Raw genomic sequence first — 17710 nt, 5'->3', positions numbered from 1 at the left:
GTAATTGCATTGTATACAACTGATTAATTCATCAATGAAATTAGACATAACATCATTTATAAGTTAACTCATGAAAACTTTGATTACCTTCATAACAATTTAGGCCATGGACTTGGCCATGACAAAGGCTGGGGTCACTGGTCAGCACCAAAGGCCATAGCTAGTGGCCAGTTAGTGTTCAAAAATACCAATGTGCATGGTTAACTGCCATGCCAAGTAGCCAACCACTGTTTTAAAATATACAGCGGGCAACGTTGAAAGCTGTAGTCAGTGGCCATGGCTAAATGCCATAGCTAGTGCCCATTACTATGCCAGAATATATAGTCGGCACAGTCAATGGTTGTGGCCACTGGCTAGTATTGTGTTGAAGATCATGGCTAGTGGCTGGTTAGTGTATATAATATACAGTGGGCACGGTCTAAGGCCATTGCTTAGACCATGTTAGTATTTTAAAATATACAGTACACATGGCCAAAAGATGCACAATCTGCTCATGGTCAAATGCCATGGCTAGTCGTCCATTTATATGTTAGAATATATAGTGGACATAGTCAAACATTCAGGCCACTGGCTAGTATTGTGCTAAAGTCTATGTCTACTGCCTGTGCAGTGTATATAATATATATGCCCTGGTTTCTTTCCTTCGTGTCATAAAAGATCATCTACATGATGTCTCGGTGGATCGGATCGCTGGGACGTTTTGACGTCCGCTCCAGAGGCCATGTCATGGGGAATAGATTTAGAGACGAGGGCTGGCACTGATTTGAGATGAATGTAGAAACTTTGGCCTGGCTTGCTTTTGTTTCTTTTTTTAAAGGGTTGTAATATAACCTAATAAAAATAAAAAAAATAAAAAAAAATAAAAAAGTATATAATATACAGTGGACACTGTTGAAAGCTGAATCCACTGGTAAAGGCCAACATCTATGAGTTACTGTTGTAATGTAATTAGTAATGTCATCAGTGATGTGATCTGTGGTGTCATCATTGTGGTCATAGTCTGCGCAACAGGGGGTGCAAAGTTAAGGTGGCTTTAGCTGAATTTCCAGGGTTTTGTTGCATTAAGCTCTCACCTTAACGTCCCTGCAACTAAAATGTCTGCACATCATGACAGTATATTTGCAGTATGTGTGTGTATGCTGAATGCGTAGGCATATGGGTACTTTGTCAGTGTATAGACAGTGTGCATCGGTGTATAGCTAATTTGTTGCCACGTTGATAGTGTAGTCATGTCCATAGTGTAGGTGTATGTGAAGTGTGCAAGTATATGTGCAGTTTCGGGGTATATGCACCATATGTAGCTATATTGACAGGTTGTGGATATATGTGCCGTTTGTGGGAATATCTGCAGCGTGCAATTCTGTGTGTGTGTCTTTGTGTATATGGAGGGGCATTGTACAGGAGTATGAACAGCGTATGGGTGAATGAAGATTTTGTGGATATATATTCATTATGAATATTTATGTGCAGTGTATGCATATGCACAATGAACACGCGTATGGACAGAGTGTGGACATTTGTGCAGTGTGTGTAAGTGTGTGTGTGTGTATCTGAGTGAATGTGTGCATGAGCACTCTCCGGGTGTAACTGCAGTGGGAGTGTGTATGTGTTGCATGAATGTGCATGTTGCATGGTGAGTGTGCATTTGCAGTGGGAGGGTGCATTTGATTTGCCTATGTGCAATATGATAGTGTGTGAGTGTAGATGTATTTGCAGTGTGAGGGTGTTCATGGTATGTGTTGTGCATGTGCCAACTGTGAGTGTGTGTGCAGGAAACATATTGGTGTGTGTATGTGTAGTAGTGACTGTATGTGCAATGTGAAGGTGCAAGTATGCGGTCAGTGGATGTATGGGCTTTGCAGAGTGCCATGTGCAGAGTGTGGGAGTGTTTGCAAAGGATGTACGTGAAAGTGCAGGTTATTTGTAGGGATAGTTATGGTTTGCAGACGTGTTTGATGTGTGAGGGACAGTATGTTTGTTTGGAGGGAACCATTGAATTTTGAGTGCTAGTAGAAGGCATTTTCAATACGCCATCTACTGGGCAATCTTTCAGCACGTGCTGCATTCACTGCCCTGCATCATTGAATCAGCAAGTGGATGGAGCCTAGTGAATCCTGTCTGCTCACACACAGAGCTGCATGTATGCATATCGAATTAGGCCCCAAAATCTGTTCCCTGGAATTTTCAGAATGAGTGGCAATCACATCACTAACAATGACAAAGAGAACACATTTCATTTATAGGAACTTTGATTCAGATATATTGATGTGCAGAGAACAGAGACAAAAACCCACAAAATGTGCTCTCTCCCAGCAAGTTGTTTCTTTCATAGCACCACTTGTGAGCTAAAACTAACAGGACATAACTTTGATTCATTCCACAGCATCAACAAAACAAAAACACTTAGGTCTAGTTTTGTAAAAAATGCAAAATTGCACGGGACAGCCAACGTGTGCACTTCATGCTATTGGGACTCCTGCATGCACTTGTATTCACTGACAAAGCAGATTGCATTCTTGAAGAGTAAATCAAGATGAAATCCCCTTTTCTACTCACTTTACTCTCTTTTGTGAAAACTAAGATGCTGCAGGCAAACGCTTTGCAGGCGGTGTTTTATTATGGATTCCTATGAAATCTCTCTGCTACTTACCAGGTGTAAATGTGAGGCATATTCATAGGAATCCCTTTGTTTTATGCAGGCATGAAAATGCCATGCAGGCATGAACATCCCATGCAGGCATGAAAATGCCATGCAGGCATACAATCAGGTGCTCTTCCAAGACAAAGAAGGCAAGCAAAGCAGAGCTGCAAACGCGGCTTTGCTCCCGTGCTGCACCTTGGAAAGGCACGGAAATGGGGCAGAGTGTCGAATTGAGGAGTCCAAGTATCCTTACTTTTACACATGTTATTTCTCTGGGAGTCCACCCACTCCTTTGTTGGGGAAATGTGATCTAGCGGGAGTTACTGACGCTGGAATTTGCTGGAGATGTTGATTTAATCCTAGATCTGACACTACATTAAAAAAAAATACATGTTTCTGGGAAAATTATTTTATTTTTGTGCCTCAAACCTTACAAATCTATAATTGGAAATACATCTGTATAGTGTGCCATCTGGTATTGTCGCAATGACACCACTTAAGTCCCTTCATATCCTAAACAATGTAACCAGATAGCAACCCAAACTCCCCCCAAAAGGCTGTTCCATTGGCAGCACCTCATTTTTGATATAATATGATATTTTTATAACGTGCTTAATACCCAGAGCTTTCTAACGGCTGACCTGGGGATCGAACCTGTGTTGCTCCGTGTCGTCTTGCTTCCAAGGCGAGCACGTTGCCCCTGAGCATTCATGTTTGAGATGCTTCTGCTACAATAAATGTTCCTTGTGAAGTGCTCTGCTAAATTAGCTTTGTGTTGCAACATATCCAAGCACATATATTGTATGCATTGCTCACAGATCTCACATTACATCAGAGTGAACACATTCCCTGTGTTTGTGTGTGCTTGTTGTGTGACAGGCAAGCAAAGGTTGCTGTCCCTCCATTTCTTGATCCCCTTCTGCAACGAAAAGCTTAAGAAGATTAGCATAGTTGAACTATCATGTTTGTCTTTTCTAATAATGGTTGTTGCTCTTCTTAGGAAATGTGCAATGTTTAAACATCTGTACGTGCCATATACATGTATTAAGAGTTGTTGTTGCCTGTTTTCCTTCTCAGACAGTTACACGGAAAGGACGTCAGTGCTGCTTGTGACACTCCCACCACGGCTGGATGTTCCTGGGGGCACTGTCCCTCTGGCCTGTGTGGTCAGGGCTGTTTCTGGGCAGGTCTGGGTGTCCTGGAACATTTCTGGGACCCCACAGCAGGGGCTGATGAGTGCAATCAGAGGAAGAGGTGGAACCTTGACGTTCATAAGCCACATTGTCCTACCCATGGAGACCTGGACCAGAGGAGAGATCACCTGCGAGTCCCAATTCAACTCATCCCACAGAGGGGTGAAGAGCAGCCTGGCCTACAAAGGTAAGCGATGTTGTAGCCTGTCCGAAGAAAGTGCGCTTAGATAAAATGAGGGAGACTCACTTTCGCTGCATAGCACCACTATTTTCCTAGTGATAACACCACCTACCCTCCATTTTTGCTAACTCTTTATTGCAGTATTCCACTTTTTATCCTTCCCATCGATACAAATTCCACTTTTAGCTTTTATTTGTCCGTGTGCTGATACAAATCTATTTCCCCATTTTCCTACCGACTCCCTTTCTCTTCTTAAAGGCACAGTCCACAAGTGCTTATAGTTAGCATCTGAGCAATAATTGTGGGGCTATTTAAAACACTTTAAAATATCTACATACATATCTTGTGTTACGTCATATTTAGGCTAAATTGGATAATGCAGCCAGCCCCACTGGGCGTTTGGGTGGGCACAGGGTTTGGGAGTCCACCCTCTCCCAAGCAGAGCTTTATGTATCATCTTTTTAAGCAATTATTTTTATTCTGGACCCACCTCTTCCTGACGCTGCTGATTCTGAAAAGAAGTAACTGGCATCCAAGAATGAACCAGATTTCACCTTTTTTAGGCAGTCCTGGTCAGCAACCGGAAACTAAGCCCGAAACCTTGCTAGAGATGTGTGCTAGATGAGCATTGGGGGGCCAATCAGAACCACTTAATGGTCTCAGATATTTAGCCGGCCAATGAGTGCCCCCGATTATCTGCGGCAGTTTCATGGGCTGATAAAATTCCTAGGTCCTGGTTCTCTGTCGGTTATGCGGGGCAACAGATCTCATCCACACCTGGTGTGAGTGGGGGAGCATGTGCTCTAGACACTGAGAGAATGTGTGTGTGCATTTTACACAGTTCATTCCCGGTTTGTGACATTTAGTTGCATGTTCTGCTTTGTGACACTTCCTCTTTAAGAAATCCTTTGCAAATCCCATTCGGATTATCCGATGTTTGTCTCCCTTTCTGTTCCCTTTCTTCCTTCCACCTTTGTGAGTACCTTTGAGATTGTTGTTTTCTGAATCCCTTTCCCTTACACCACCCAAAAAAACCAAAAAGAGTAACCCACTAGGAATTCTATGAAACGTTCCCTTAGTGGCTCCTCATAACTGTTATATAACAAGTGGATTTCTTGGGAGCATCTCATCTCTGCGTGACGAGGATAGTCAGAAGCAGGTGGTGTATCAGGAGGTGGAGCATGAAGGGGCTCAGATTAGGGGAGCAATCGCTTCTGAAATATTAGGGGGACTAATGTTGCCAGACGTACGTTTAGGATTGCATTGTTTGAGCAGTTCAGCAGCATTACTTTGCAAAATTACTGTGTAGTAAATATTGCAGAGTAAATCATCTGTGTGCAAGGACAAAATAGTTGCATTCTGCAGCAAAACAAAAGCAAAACAAAAGGTTATGGCTGGAGGTTTTGAATTAATCATAACTTCTGGCGCAGGTCTAGGCAACTCCCCAAAGCTCCTTTAGCCTGCCAAGCCATTTCAGAATGGGGAAAGACCATATCTAAATCAGGCTTGGTCCCACCCGAAAAGGTGCTGTCCAGCCCAAACGGCTCAGTCACATCCCTTTTGCACCAGACCACAAGCATCCCCAGACATGTTTTGGCCTCACTGGGCATAATCATTGAGGAGTATCTTGGGGTTCTTGGCCCAGCAGGCTCGAGACCCACGTCTGGACACACCCGTCTCACTCTGGGTGACTAAAGCAAAACAAAAGGCGATGGCTGGAAGGTTTCAAATTAATCATAACCTCTGGCGCAGCTCTGGGGAGCCCTTCAAACTATTGATCTTTAGCCTGCCAAGCCATTACAGAAAGGGTGAAGACCATATGCAAACCAGGCTTGGTCCCACCACCAAAAAGGGCAGTCCAGCCTGAACTGCTAAGTCAAATTCCTTCTGCATGATACTTTCTGCAGCTACAGGAAGGAACAAATCACCTGTCTCCTGTAAGACAGCTGTACTCGCTGAGGACTGCCTATTCAGAAGCTTTTTTGGAAAGCATGAGCAAAGGGGATTTATCAACACCCATGGACTTTGCCAATGGAAAGAGAACTGCCTTTTTATGCTATGGAATCTGGAGATTTGCTCATGGACAAACTACCTTTCACTTGTAGGGGCAGATGGATTGTGGGCTTTGTCACCTGGACTAAACAACATTTCACCGCTAAAAAGTATACATTCTGTCCATTGTCCCAAGGATGAAACACCACATGTCTGGGTATTGCCTTGCTCAAAGGAAGGATTGGAAACACATTTACCTGTTGAAATAATGGGTACAGGGGGTTTCACCAGCCCCAGGAACCAAGTGTGACCTGCTACTTGATGAAGGATGGAGGGCTCTATGAATTTCTAGGGAGATAGACAATCTGTCCCCTCTAGGAAGGGTGGATTTGGGGAATCTTCTGAGAGACAAAAACACATTTTCCCTTGTGGGAAATAAGGTTCTGGGGATACACCCATGGACAAACAGTCTGTTAACTGTAGAAAGGATGGGCTTTAATGGGATTCGCCAACAGGCAATGAACCCTATTCCTGTAGAAAGAATTGGTTCTGGGGAGCAGGACAAGGGCAGAGAACCTGCCATTCAAATGTAAAACTGTGTCAGTAAGAGCTATACAAACACATATTATCCCCCTTCCATTGATCCATCAGCAAAACTCTGCATGCACATCCCCAGTCCAATCTAGTTGAGCAGTTAGGGTCTAATTACACAGCAATTTATTATCCTTAATGCCTTGATTATTACCTGAGCTCTCATTGAGGCTGTGAGCATTTCGTGGGGTATGGGTTTGGGAGACAATGGGAGAAAAACGTGGAGTGAAAATAAAGAAACTTACACTGCAGTGAAGAACATGGTCTTGTGAGGAGCCCAAAAACAATTGTTTTCCCTGAACACTTTCCGAGTGGGAGGGCACCTCTACATAGGCAGTGTTTTGTAGGGTTCAGCATTAACGATGATGTTCTTTCAATGGGATGATGTGATTTGGGTGGGCAGTGGCCATGGTTGGCTTTTCTCTCTTCTACCTGTATCTAATGTCTGTCAGAGCCTCGTTCTCAGGCTTAGCGGCCTTGCGCTGTGGCTAACAAGCCGCTTGCAGCGTGCCAACAGGCCTCGCTGGCCGAGTCTTCCCAGCTCAGAAACCTTTGTATCAATTTTACCCGGGGTCAGGTGGCGCCACAGCAGGAATCTGCGCAGCATGCTGTGTGTTGAGTTTGTAAAGTAACAGTTGAGGCCTTAGTAATAGCGTTATCTGGGGCCGGGTTACAGAAACATTGCACCAGTGCAAGTGCAAAGTTGCACGGTATTAGCACTAGGGCAACGTAGCCCTACTTTTCTAAACACTGGGACATGTAAGAAAACTCTTTCTCCATGGCAAGTGCAGTTTGCCATGCTATAAGCACCAGGGCAGAAATTGGCCTTGTGTAAAAAAGATACATTTTTTAATGCGTGTTTTCACCAGGGCAACATTTGCCCTAGTGTTAATGCCTTTCTGTATTAGCACTAGGGCAAAGTTTGCCCTGTTACAATAGTGCAGTGAAAATGTATCTTGTTTGCCCTAGGGCAATTTTTGCCCAGGGGCTTTTATCATGCCAAACTGCACTTGCCTTGGTGCAATAGTTTGCTAATATGTGTAGTGTTTTTTAAAAATAGGGCACTCTTTGGCCTAGTGCTAATACAATGCAATTTTGCACTTTCATCAGTGCAAAGTTTCTGTAATCTGGCCCCAGAAGTCCAATATATGCAGCAGCTCGTTGAAAAAAAGATGAGCAGATTTGGATGATCTCATCATCATGGCAGTGTTATCTCTATGCCAGAGCAGCACTCCAATCAAGATTAAACTCTGTGTGTCAGTGGCATAACATAAAATTAAGCATGTGCTAGTGAGCCCTACCAAGGGGACCTCAAGCTCCACAAACAAGCACATGCTGCGCCACAGACCCCAAGCTGGCTTGGGCCATCATGCATGTGCAATACATGATCATGCTGCCGCAGTGACGTGCAGTGTGCGGCACTAGGTGAAATATGTAAGTATCATTTTGAATCAAACATGACCTCTTTCACACAGTGTAGAGGGGGCAATGCCTGTCCACCGGCATCGAAACATACCAGCACCACTGTGCACAGCCAGTAATATTATTATGGGTATGCCAATGGTAGTGGTAGCGGGAGCTTTTGTTGCAGGGAGAAGGGAGGAAGAACCTGAGGGGGCGCTTGAATTGCAAACAATTCAAGGTCAGTAGTGGCAGGTGAATAGTGAGGGATCCCTAAGCAATTTAGGGAGGTTTCACCCGATGACTTTTTTTAAAGTAATGTGTTGAAATGGCACATTTTACAGCACCATTTCTTTAGAAAAGGTGGGTAAAAAGCCGTTCAATTTACAACTGGTTCTCTGGGGTTACACATGAAAAGATCCGCCTGTTGTGAAATTAAAGGGGGCAGAGTGATGAGTGCTGCCTAAAAGGGTAAAGGGGGGGGGGGGCAAATCATGAGATCCTGCAAACATGTATTTTGGGTCACTGTGCATGGTATCAGGTGGTCTGAATTGCATCATGTCTGCACATAGTCAATACATCTCTCTGGCCCAGTTTGTAAATAAATCACTGTCTGTAGAGAAAACACTCATACTCAGTACAATAATTAAATAAGTCAGCTAATTTTATTGTAAGCAGTAATTGCATGCAGGGACCCACCACCATTAGCACTAATGTGCTGTTTTGTCCCCCGTGTGCAATTTTACATTTTTACAAAACAGCGTGAAAAAAGAAAGAGCAACAGGCAAAATCAACTTTACGCTTTCATTGTACTCTACCTTTTCTGGAAAAGATGTAAAAGCCATCTGCAAATCACACTTTGCAGATTACATTTACAAAATATTCCCATGGGATCCGCCTGATTTTAGCATGTGTAAACTTCCACAGATGCCATAGGAATCCATTCGTTCGATGCCTGCATGAAAATCTCGTGCTGGGGGAAAAATAGGGGGCTTTGTAGGTGGAGTATGCATGGGGAGGAATAAACGTATCCTCCCTCCTGTCTCCCACTCTGCCTGCAAGAGGTAAAACAAATGTAAAGATTAGCATAAGCCTTTTGGGTCCTAACCTTTTAAAGTGAGCCCCAGTATGTACATTATGCTGATTCTGTAAATAGATCACATATGAGAGAGGGGAGAGGGACAAATAGCATCGTGCTGCTTTGCATAAAATCAAAGAGAATTCTAGGAGCATCAGAATGACAAAAGGTTGTGTTTGACAAATATGTCTGTACTCGTGATTTGCTGTGATATCCTTCTGAGCAGGAAATGAGCATCAACCCCAGTGTACATTATGTTTGTGACAACACTCACCATAACAGTAACATGTCTGCAAACCTTGCAGCATATATTCTTTTTTAGACAGGTTTTGCATTCGGCTATGTTGTTTGGCCATCCTGCCTAAGCTTCAGACATTGTATTTTTTGTCATACAAACATTAGAAACGTGATTTGGATGGAATGTTTGGGGGCAAGGGGGAAAAGGTATTGGTCAGTATTTTGAGGGGGTCAAGACACTCTTATCCCCCCCCCCAGCTAGTTGCGCCCTTGGCATAGATGAAGGGCCATTAAGAGGTGGAACAGGAGAATGCAGAGAAGAATGGTCATTATCAGATGGGAGATGAGGAAGCAGAGATGAAGGGGCAGCAGTAGATGGAACACGAGGAGGCAGACATTTAATAATAGCATTGTGTAGTGGCGTTCAGCTGGTAGGAGCTGCAATACAGTACAGCCCAAAATGCTCTCAAGGCTTGGCTTACCTGTGTGACCATCACCCCAACATACCCCATTAAAGTGAGCAAGGGACAAAGATTTACAAGTATTCCATAATTTTACATTGACTAACCCTCCCACATCCCCTTTTGGCTTCTCACATCTCTTGTCACACTCCTCCTGGAACCCAACCATTTAGCATCATTCTCAATCTTTACATCCCTCACCCACCCTGTACATCCTGTTGCTTCCACTCCTTCTCCTTCTTTTCCTCTGTCAAACCATGAGAAAGTCATGCGGCTGACCCCCATAGCACCACCAACATACTTGCATTCCATATGTCCCTTCAACTCTATCTCATACACTTGCAAGGGGCTTCCACACTTTCTCGGCCCCTTCTTGCCACCCTTGTAGACCTCTCCTTGAATGCTGCTATCTCTGCATCTTCCTCCTCCTCTTTCTTCTCTTTCTGGTCAGTTTTTTTTACTCCAGTTTATATCTGTATTCACTATGACCAGGAAGACCCTGAAAACATGGTATGTATGGTTGTTTCATGCATCATTCTCATGTTGAGATTTCGAAGGTAGTTGGGTGAACAACAAAAAATGCTCATGTTTATGGCTCAACCAGTGCTTAATTTGTGGGGGTGTTTGCCAGGGCTCATCCCGGGCACTAATTTTTGAGCCCCTGCACTTGTTGTCTCAGACTGACTTTAATTATGAAGTGGTGATAATCAGTGTATCGATCACCCACAATGAGCAGGTGCGAGCTGTAGTGTAACCCCAAATATGTCGACACTGGTGGCAGCAGTGGTGGGGAACTGCCCACCTGCAGTGTCACAGGAGTGCTAGAAATTATTTGGGCCTTGGCACTTAATCTTTTACAAACTAAGCCCCGGGCTCAAAGTACCTATCCCCTTCACGACAGTGGTTTTATAATAGTAGCAGCAGGACCTTGAATCAGTGACTTAAGAACAGAACAGTAGTAGCACAAACGCTAATAGAAGCTTGTCATGATATGTGTGACAAGGTAACTACCTTGGCCTTGTCAAAAGAAGGTAAGAACCCCTGGCATCAGGTTTATGGAGAGATTTATAGCAAGCCCTAAATCTGAAGGCAGGGGACAGTGCAGAGTCTCACAAGTCCCTCCTCCTTTTACCCCCAGTTTGCAGGCATGTTTCTGTGCAAACCACCTTTTTCCTTTTTCTCAAGCCTTGACTCAAATATCAGATACTTGCCAGTGTCTCATTATTTCATGTGAAGGCAGCTCAACCTTTCCAGAAGTCAAAAAGAAACATCAGCGAGAGAAGCCAGATCCAGCACTCCACATTCATGATGGGAAAATCGAAACCTCTCAGCCACACAGAGACAGAAACCTACATCTGAGAAGTCCTGACCCTGCAGATGTTCACCACCAGATTCACCTGCCTATGGCTGAGACAGAGAGAGGAGCAGGAAGGAGTTGCATGTCTATGCAGCCAATTGGAAATCATCGCTGGGCCGCCAAAAGGCTCTGGCAAGCCTGCACAATGAGACATAAACCCTTTAGCGCACCAGAAACTAAAGGAGAAGAGTCCACCATCCCACATTAAACTTACCTCGATGCTCGAAACAGAGCCCCGTATCCCAAACAGGAGAATTTACCTTAGTGGGCTTTGATAGCCGCTGCATGGAAAGCCTGCACAAGAGAAATGGTCGGGGATTATCCCACTACTTTTGACTTTTCGCTTCATGCACACAAGCGCTGGGTAGGAAAGGCAGGACCAGATTGACCAGAGAAAGAGGACCAATCTCAGGAGGAAGGGAGAATATAAGGGAGAAACAGGAAATAAAAAAAACATGAGTTATTTGGATAGGGTCCGCATTGGATATGGAGGAAGACCAAGAGTCCATCAGAAAGGAGGAAGGAGCCACAGAATGGCAAGGTGACTTTCAGAGAAGGTGAGGTATTAGCTAGAGAGGGGAAATGGTACTGCTGTCTGAGTGTAAGTTTGGGTGGCAAGTGTGTTTAGAAGTATCAGTGTTATTAGTGGTTGTGATGTGGATGTACTGAGTGAAAGGAGGGTGTTTGAGTGGTTTTGGGGGAGGAGTAGTGGTCTGCTGGGAGAGTAGTGGTTTGGATAGAGTAGTAGAGGTTTGGAGAGAGGAGTAGTAGTTTGGAGGGATAAGTAGTGGTTTGAAGAGAGAAGTAGCGGTTTGGAGGAAGGAGCAGTGGCTTCGCAGGGAGTAGTAATGTGGAGGGGGAGAGGGAATGCGAAGAAGGAAGTGGTAGAGTGCTAGAAGGAGGAGTAACATCAAAGGGTGGAGTTAAGAGGTAGGAGGAGTATGAATATTGAAGGGACAATAGATTGGAGAAAGGAGTGAGGTGGAGTGGAGAAAAGAGTAGGAAAGGGTGAGGGTGAGCATGGGCATTTTAGGCAAAGTCTGACTCAAGCTGGATATTTGTTAGGCACAATCCCAAATTCTGGTAGGACACTAACCACTTTATACTTTAGTAAAAGTTAGGAAGTCCCTGAGGGAGTTTAGAGAGATGAGGCGTTTCACCTTTAAGGTATCACTCCTAGCTGAAGACAGAGGTACACAGTAGGGTTAAATCTTCTGTATCTGCCTAGCGGGGGGTCATGGATAACTGGGTTAGGATGGAGGTTCGGCATAAAACAAGAGAGAGAGAGGGATGGTCTTAGGGCCTACAAAGACATCAATAAAACCCTTAAACCACCTCTGACACTTAGAGTGATTTTGTTGCCATCTCTGGCATAAGACTGTCCCACTACTGGGAACTAGATACTACCCATTAAATTACAGAGTAGAACTCTGTGCACTGCACTGAAAAAACAGAGCTCTGAAGAAATGTGATGAATCGACTGCTGACTGGCAGTGAGCGAGCGAGCGAGCAGCTACAGGCACTGTCCCTCTGAGAACACAGTGCATGGCTCCTTTACCAAACTTTGGATGCATTGCTACAAATCCCGGAGCCCAGCGTGAAGCGCTTGTGCAGAGTGTTTTGGGCAAAGCGTTCCGTGTTGGTGGAGCGAGCAAGCAGCTACAGGCACTGTCCCGCTGTGAACACAGGGCATGGCTCCTTTACCAATCTCCGGAGGCGTTGCTACATATCCTGGAGCCCAGCATAAATCGTTTTGTGGACTGCTGGATGCTGAGAGGCTGAGAAGAATGACCACGGTCAGATAGAGTATCTAAACATCGAACTATTTGATTATTTTGCCTGTCTGTCTCTATTCTCATTTCACTCGCGAGGGAGCAACTGTGGGCCATGGCCTTTGAGCTCCCTTGCCAGACTTCAACACCCTACTTTCTGGGATTTACTAGAAGCAGCACCATAGCTGGAAATGAATCAGTCAACATTGCGATATTGATTTATTTTGTTTAGCTTTTCCTTAATCTGTGCGGCGGATCCACGGAGGGTTGAACGCCCCGTAGCTCCCCTTTTGGGCTTGTTGAACATTGATATTATCGTTCCATCTTGGACTTGCAATAAGTGTCTCTCAGTATTCTGCGCAACCAGCCCTGTGACTTGGCCACATAATTGACATATCCGCCTGGCCGTGTCCGGGGTCTCCTTTGCCCCCACGCCCATCAAAAATGAACATATGGAGGCTGAGCAGCAAAACCATGCATTCTGGGTCCACTGAATACCAGTGACCATCTTCTATTTCCCTAAAGGTCAGCCTCCACAACCATAGGTGGACTCTCTCTTCTACCACACATTTGACTATTCCACCCTCCACTCCGCCTCACCTGTACACCCACTCACAATACCTCTTGAAAAAAATCGAACTTGGCTGTGTGCACATGCTGCATTGTGTTTATTCTGATTTTTGGTAATATCGAACTTTTCCGTGTGGACATTCTGCATTGTGTTTTTTCTGCTTTTCCCTTAAGTCGAACTTGGCTGTGTGCACATGCTGCATTGTGTTTTTTCTGCTTTTTCACGAAAATCGAATTTAGCAGGGTGCACAACTGTTACTCACTACCTTCTTGTTTTTTAAAAGAAAGCATTTGCTGTGGTTACATCCAGCATTACACTTCTTGCACGTCCTACCTTGTATTCAGTGCCTGCACCCCTACCCTCTGTACCCCACCCCTTGTGTTTGTCCCCCACCCCTTTTGTTACCCCCCACCCCATTGTGGCTCAGTACATCAGCCTGGTAATTGTCCTCCTCACCACTGCAGCTAACTATGTCGCTATCTATCTCTCCTATCTTTTCTAACTGCTTCTCTATTTCCTACCCCTCTCCTATCACTTAATCTGTCTGGAAGAAACTTAAGAAGGACAGACTTGGCTCCAATACAGGCCTTCCTATTGCAGACACCTATGTCACAGCTTCCGCCACAGAGACTCTTACAGACATCCTCTTTGTCGTTACCTCACCCGACCTATGGACTCGTTACATGGTCACCTTTCTCTCTCCTATCACCTCTTCTCCCATTAATGTTGGCACCCGATGGGTGGTTCTCCCTGACCTCTTCACCATTGCCAGGGTCATCATTAATGTCAATCGGAATGGAACCATCATGGTTCAGGGTCCTCAACCCAACTTTCTTCTCTTTGACAGGCTCCTACCTCGCCTCTCAAACCTTACCTCTCCCTCAGCACAGGCTCCCTTGCCTGCTGTGCCTTCTTCCTCCTCTGCACACTCTCCTTTGCCCGCTGTGCCTTCCTCCTCCTCTGAATGGGCTCCCTTGCCTGCTGTGCCCTCCTCCTCCTCTGCACTGGCTCCCTTGCCGGCTGGCTGCGCCTACCTCCTCCTCTACACAGGTGGCCCTGACTTTTCTCATTGTCCCGGCTCCCTTGTCGGTCTTGGCGCCTCTGCCACCCACTACTATCACTCTGGCTCTTTTGCCACCCACAGGTGGGACCACCGTCCCCTGGTCCCCCGCAGAAGACCATCAAAGATGCCAAGCTGCTCCTTATTGCCATGCTTAACTCTCGCTCTGCTGTCAAACACTCGTCTGACATCTGCAACCTCACCAAACTCATGGATCTTGATGTGCTCACCATCACAGAGACGTGGTTTAAGGACAGCTCTGGCACAAGCTTGGACACACTCTTCTGTGAAGGATACAATATCCTCTCTGTGCCCAGGCCTAAAAGGACAGGAGGTGGTGTGGCGCTGATCTTCCCAGAATGGAAACATGTTTCCATCATCCCTACTCAGGCCTACTCCTCCTTCGAGGGCCCAGTCGGCAGGCTCCTACTCTCTCCTAAATCTTCTCTCCTTGTGGCCACCTTCTATCGGCCACCAGGACAGTCCACTCTCTTCCTCTCGGAATGGGGTGACCTGGCCTCCTTTCTACTTTCCTACTGCTTCCAACTCCTCCTGATGGGTGATCTCAACATCCATCTGGACTCTCCTGACTCCTCAGGATCTTTCTGCAACCTATGCAATTCTCTCTCCCTCCCCATCTTACCCTCTGGCCCCACGCACACAGCGGGCCACATGTTGGATGCTCTCATCTCTAATGACATCCCTCTCTCTATCCCTCTCTCTACCTCTCTCTCTTGGATGGACCACTCTCTTCTCTCTTCACACTTGAAGCTTTCCTCTCTGCTTGAATTGGCACACCTGACACGGCTACTCAGTTTCAATGTCACCAGTCCCATGAAAAGAGTGACAGCGGCTGCCTTTGTCTCCATCTACTCTCCCCCTCCTAGGCCTGCAGCTGCCTCTCACCCTGACACAGCCCCCGCTAACAATCTCCAACACTCTTGATACTCTTGCCTCTGTCATGAGTGTCAGACTGAAGCCTTGCAAAAAGTGCAACTTTTGGTACGACTCCGATCTGGCTGCCCTTAAATGCAAGTGTAGGGCAACTTAGCGAAAATGGAATTCGTCGGGTGCCACCTCCTTCAAAGGCAATATCGACTCTGCATCCACTCCAAGAAAAGAGTATTTATTCAAGCCTACATCTCTGCGGCATCAAACAACACCCCTGAATTTATCAAAGTCTGTAAGGAACAGGCCAATCCTGCAGCAGCCTCCTCCTCGGCCACACCCACCCAGGATCTTTGCTCAGCCCCGGCTGCACATTTCACTGCAAAAACCCAAGACATCCTTTCCTCTCTCTCTTCCACACCACATCATACACCAACACCTCTGGAGCCTCCCTTCACGACTTCTCTCACTCCCTTCACTCCTGATGAGGTCGCCAGACAGGTCCGGTCTATGAAGGCTTCATCCAAACAGGTGACCCCTGCCCCTCCAAAACCCTTAAGAATAACATTGACTCTTGTGTTCCAGCCTTGGCTGACCTCTGCAATCTCTCCTTTACTGCTGGAGTCTTCCGAACCTCTCTTAAGCACTCCCTTGAGCATCCTCTACTTAAGAAACCATCTGCTGACCCCTCCATTCCGGCAAAATATCACCCTATCTCTATCACTCCTTTCCTGAGCAAACTCCTGGAGAAGCTGGCTGTCTCTCAGCTTACCCTCCACACTGAATCTACTGGTTGCTTCCACGACCATCAGTCTGGCTTTCGAGCATCCAGAGACACGAAAACTGCTCTTCTGAGCACCCGTGAAGACCTGCTCTCAAATCTCGACACTAACACTCCCTCTGTCCTCATTCTTCTTGACCTATCCTCTGCCTTTGACATGGTAAACCACAACATCTTGATCGCACGTCTCCGTGACACCATGGGAATCACAGGTCAGGATCTGGCGTGGTTAACATCCTTCCTTTCCGACCACCCATCCCAAGCGGAACTTGGGTCCTTTCTCTCTACTATCACTCTTTTAACCATGGCATTCCCCAGGCTTCTAACCTATCCCCTGGTTCTTCAATGTCTACATTGCTGCCCTGCCACATGTGATTGACACTTTCATCTCTAACTTCCAGTGTTATGCGGATGACATGCAACCCTCTTTCAGGCTACCCTCGGCCACCTCCTCTTTCTCACTCATATCTGACTGTCTGTCCGCAATTCAGTCATGGTGTGCTGCAAACAACCTCTGCCTCAACGCCAGTAAGACTGAGATCGTTTGCATTGAGACTCCTGCTCTCGTGTTCCCACTCTCACTCCGGCCGGCCTCCCTTGGTCCTGTTCCTGCACCCACCTGCGTGGCAAAACTCCACTCTTTGACTCCACTCTCTACTTCTCCACTCACATCTGGGACAACTCTAAAAAGTCCAACTACCAGCTGCACCTCCTCAGAGATACTCTTCCTTTTCTCGCCTTCCACCAGCGGGTCACTGTCTCCAGAGCCCTGGTTCTCTCAAGGCTGGACTACTGCAACAGCCTCTTTCTCAACCTCCCTGCCTCTGCTCTGTGCCCTCTGCAACTCATCCAGAACAGAACCGCAAGACTTATCCTTGGCCTCAAGCCCAGGGACCACATCTCTCCGGCACTGAAAGCCCTCCGCTGGCTCCCCGTGGCTGCAAGGATCAAGTTCAAGACCCTATGCATTATCCACAAGTCTTTCTGGGGCCTAGCACCTGCCTATCCTAAATACTGTCCTACCCAAGCCCTCCGCTCATCTACCTCCAACCTTCTGCGAGTGCACCGGTTCTCCAAGCAGAGATTTGGAGGGAGATCTTTATCCTCTGCAGGGGCCTCCCTCTAGAATAGCCTCCCTGCCACCCTCCGCCTTGAGACCTATCTCCTTAAGTTCTGGAAACTACTTAAGACATTGCTCTTCTCTCTCCCTCTACCCTGCTAACCTCTCTCTCCACCCTATCCCTCTCTCCCTCCTTTCTCCGCACAGCCCGCTTACTGGCCGCCTGGTGTACCTCAGAGTTTCACAGGTCCCTGGCTCCCTCACCTGTCCTCTTGCACTTGCCTCCGGGCCTTGCACTTGCCTCATCGTTACTGCACTTGGTCAATTGACCCATGAGAGTGGCATCCCTCAGCACTTACCCCAGCTCTTACTGACTGGGCTCACTTGGTACGCAGCCCCTGCCCCCTGCACTTGTCCCCTCTCCTGCACCTGTCTGCGCACTGCAT

The 17710-nt window shown here is 46.4% G+C and overlaps 1 protein-coding gene across 1 annotated transcript in view; it reads left to right on the top strand.

Annotated features, from left to right (window-relative positions):
- The window catches only part of LOC138581118 (uncharacterized), a 99059-nt gene that overhangs the window by 26396 nt on the left and 54953 nt on the right, over nt 1–17710 (top strand). The window contains exon 3 of the mRNA XM_069652209.1: nt 3719–4021. Within this exon, the coding sequence (XP_069508310.1) occupies nt 3719–4021 (303 nt within the window). The remainder of the gene's footprint in view (nt 1–3718; nt 4022–17710) is intronic.

Source organism: Ambystoma mexicanum, chromosome 1p (assembly GCF_040938575.1).
Source record: "Ambystoma mexicanum isolate Mex_15411 chromosome 1p, UKY_AmexF1_1, whole genome shotgun sequence".
Classification (NCBI taxonomy): Eukaryota; Metazoa; Chordata; class Amphibia; order Caudata; family Ambystomatidae; genus Ambystoma; species Ambystoma mexicanum.
Note: the sequence above shows the minus strand (reverse complement) of the source record. Positions and strands in the feature narration are given on the sequence as shown.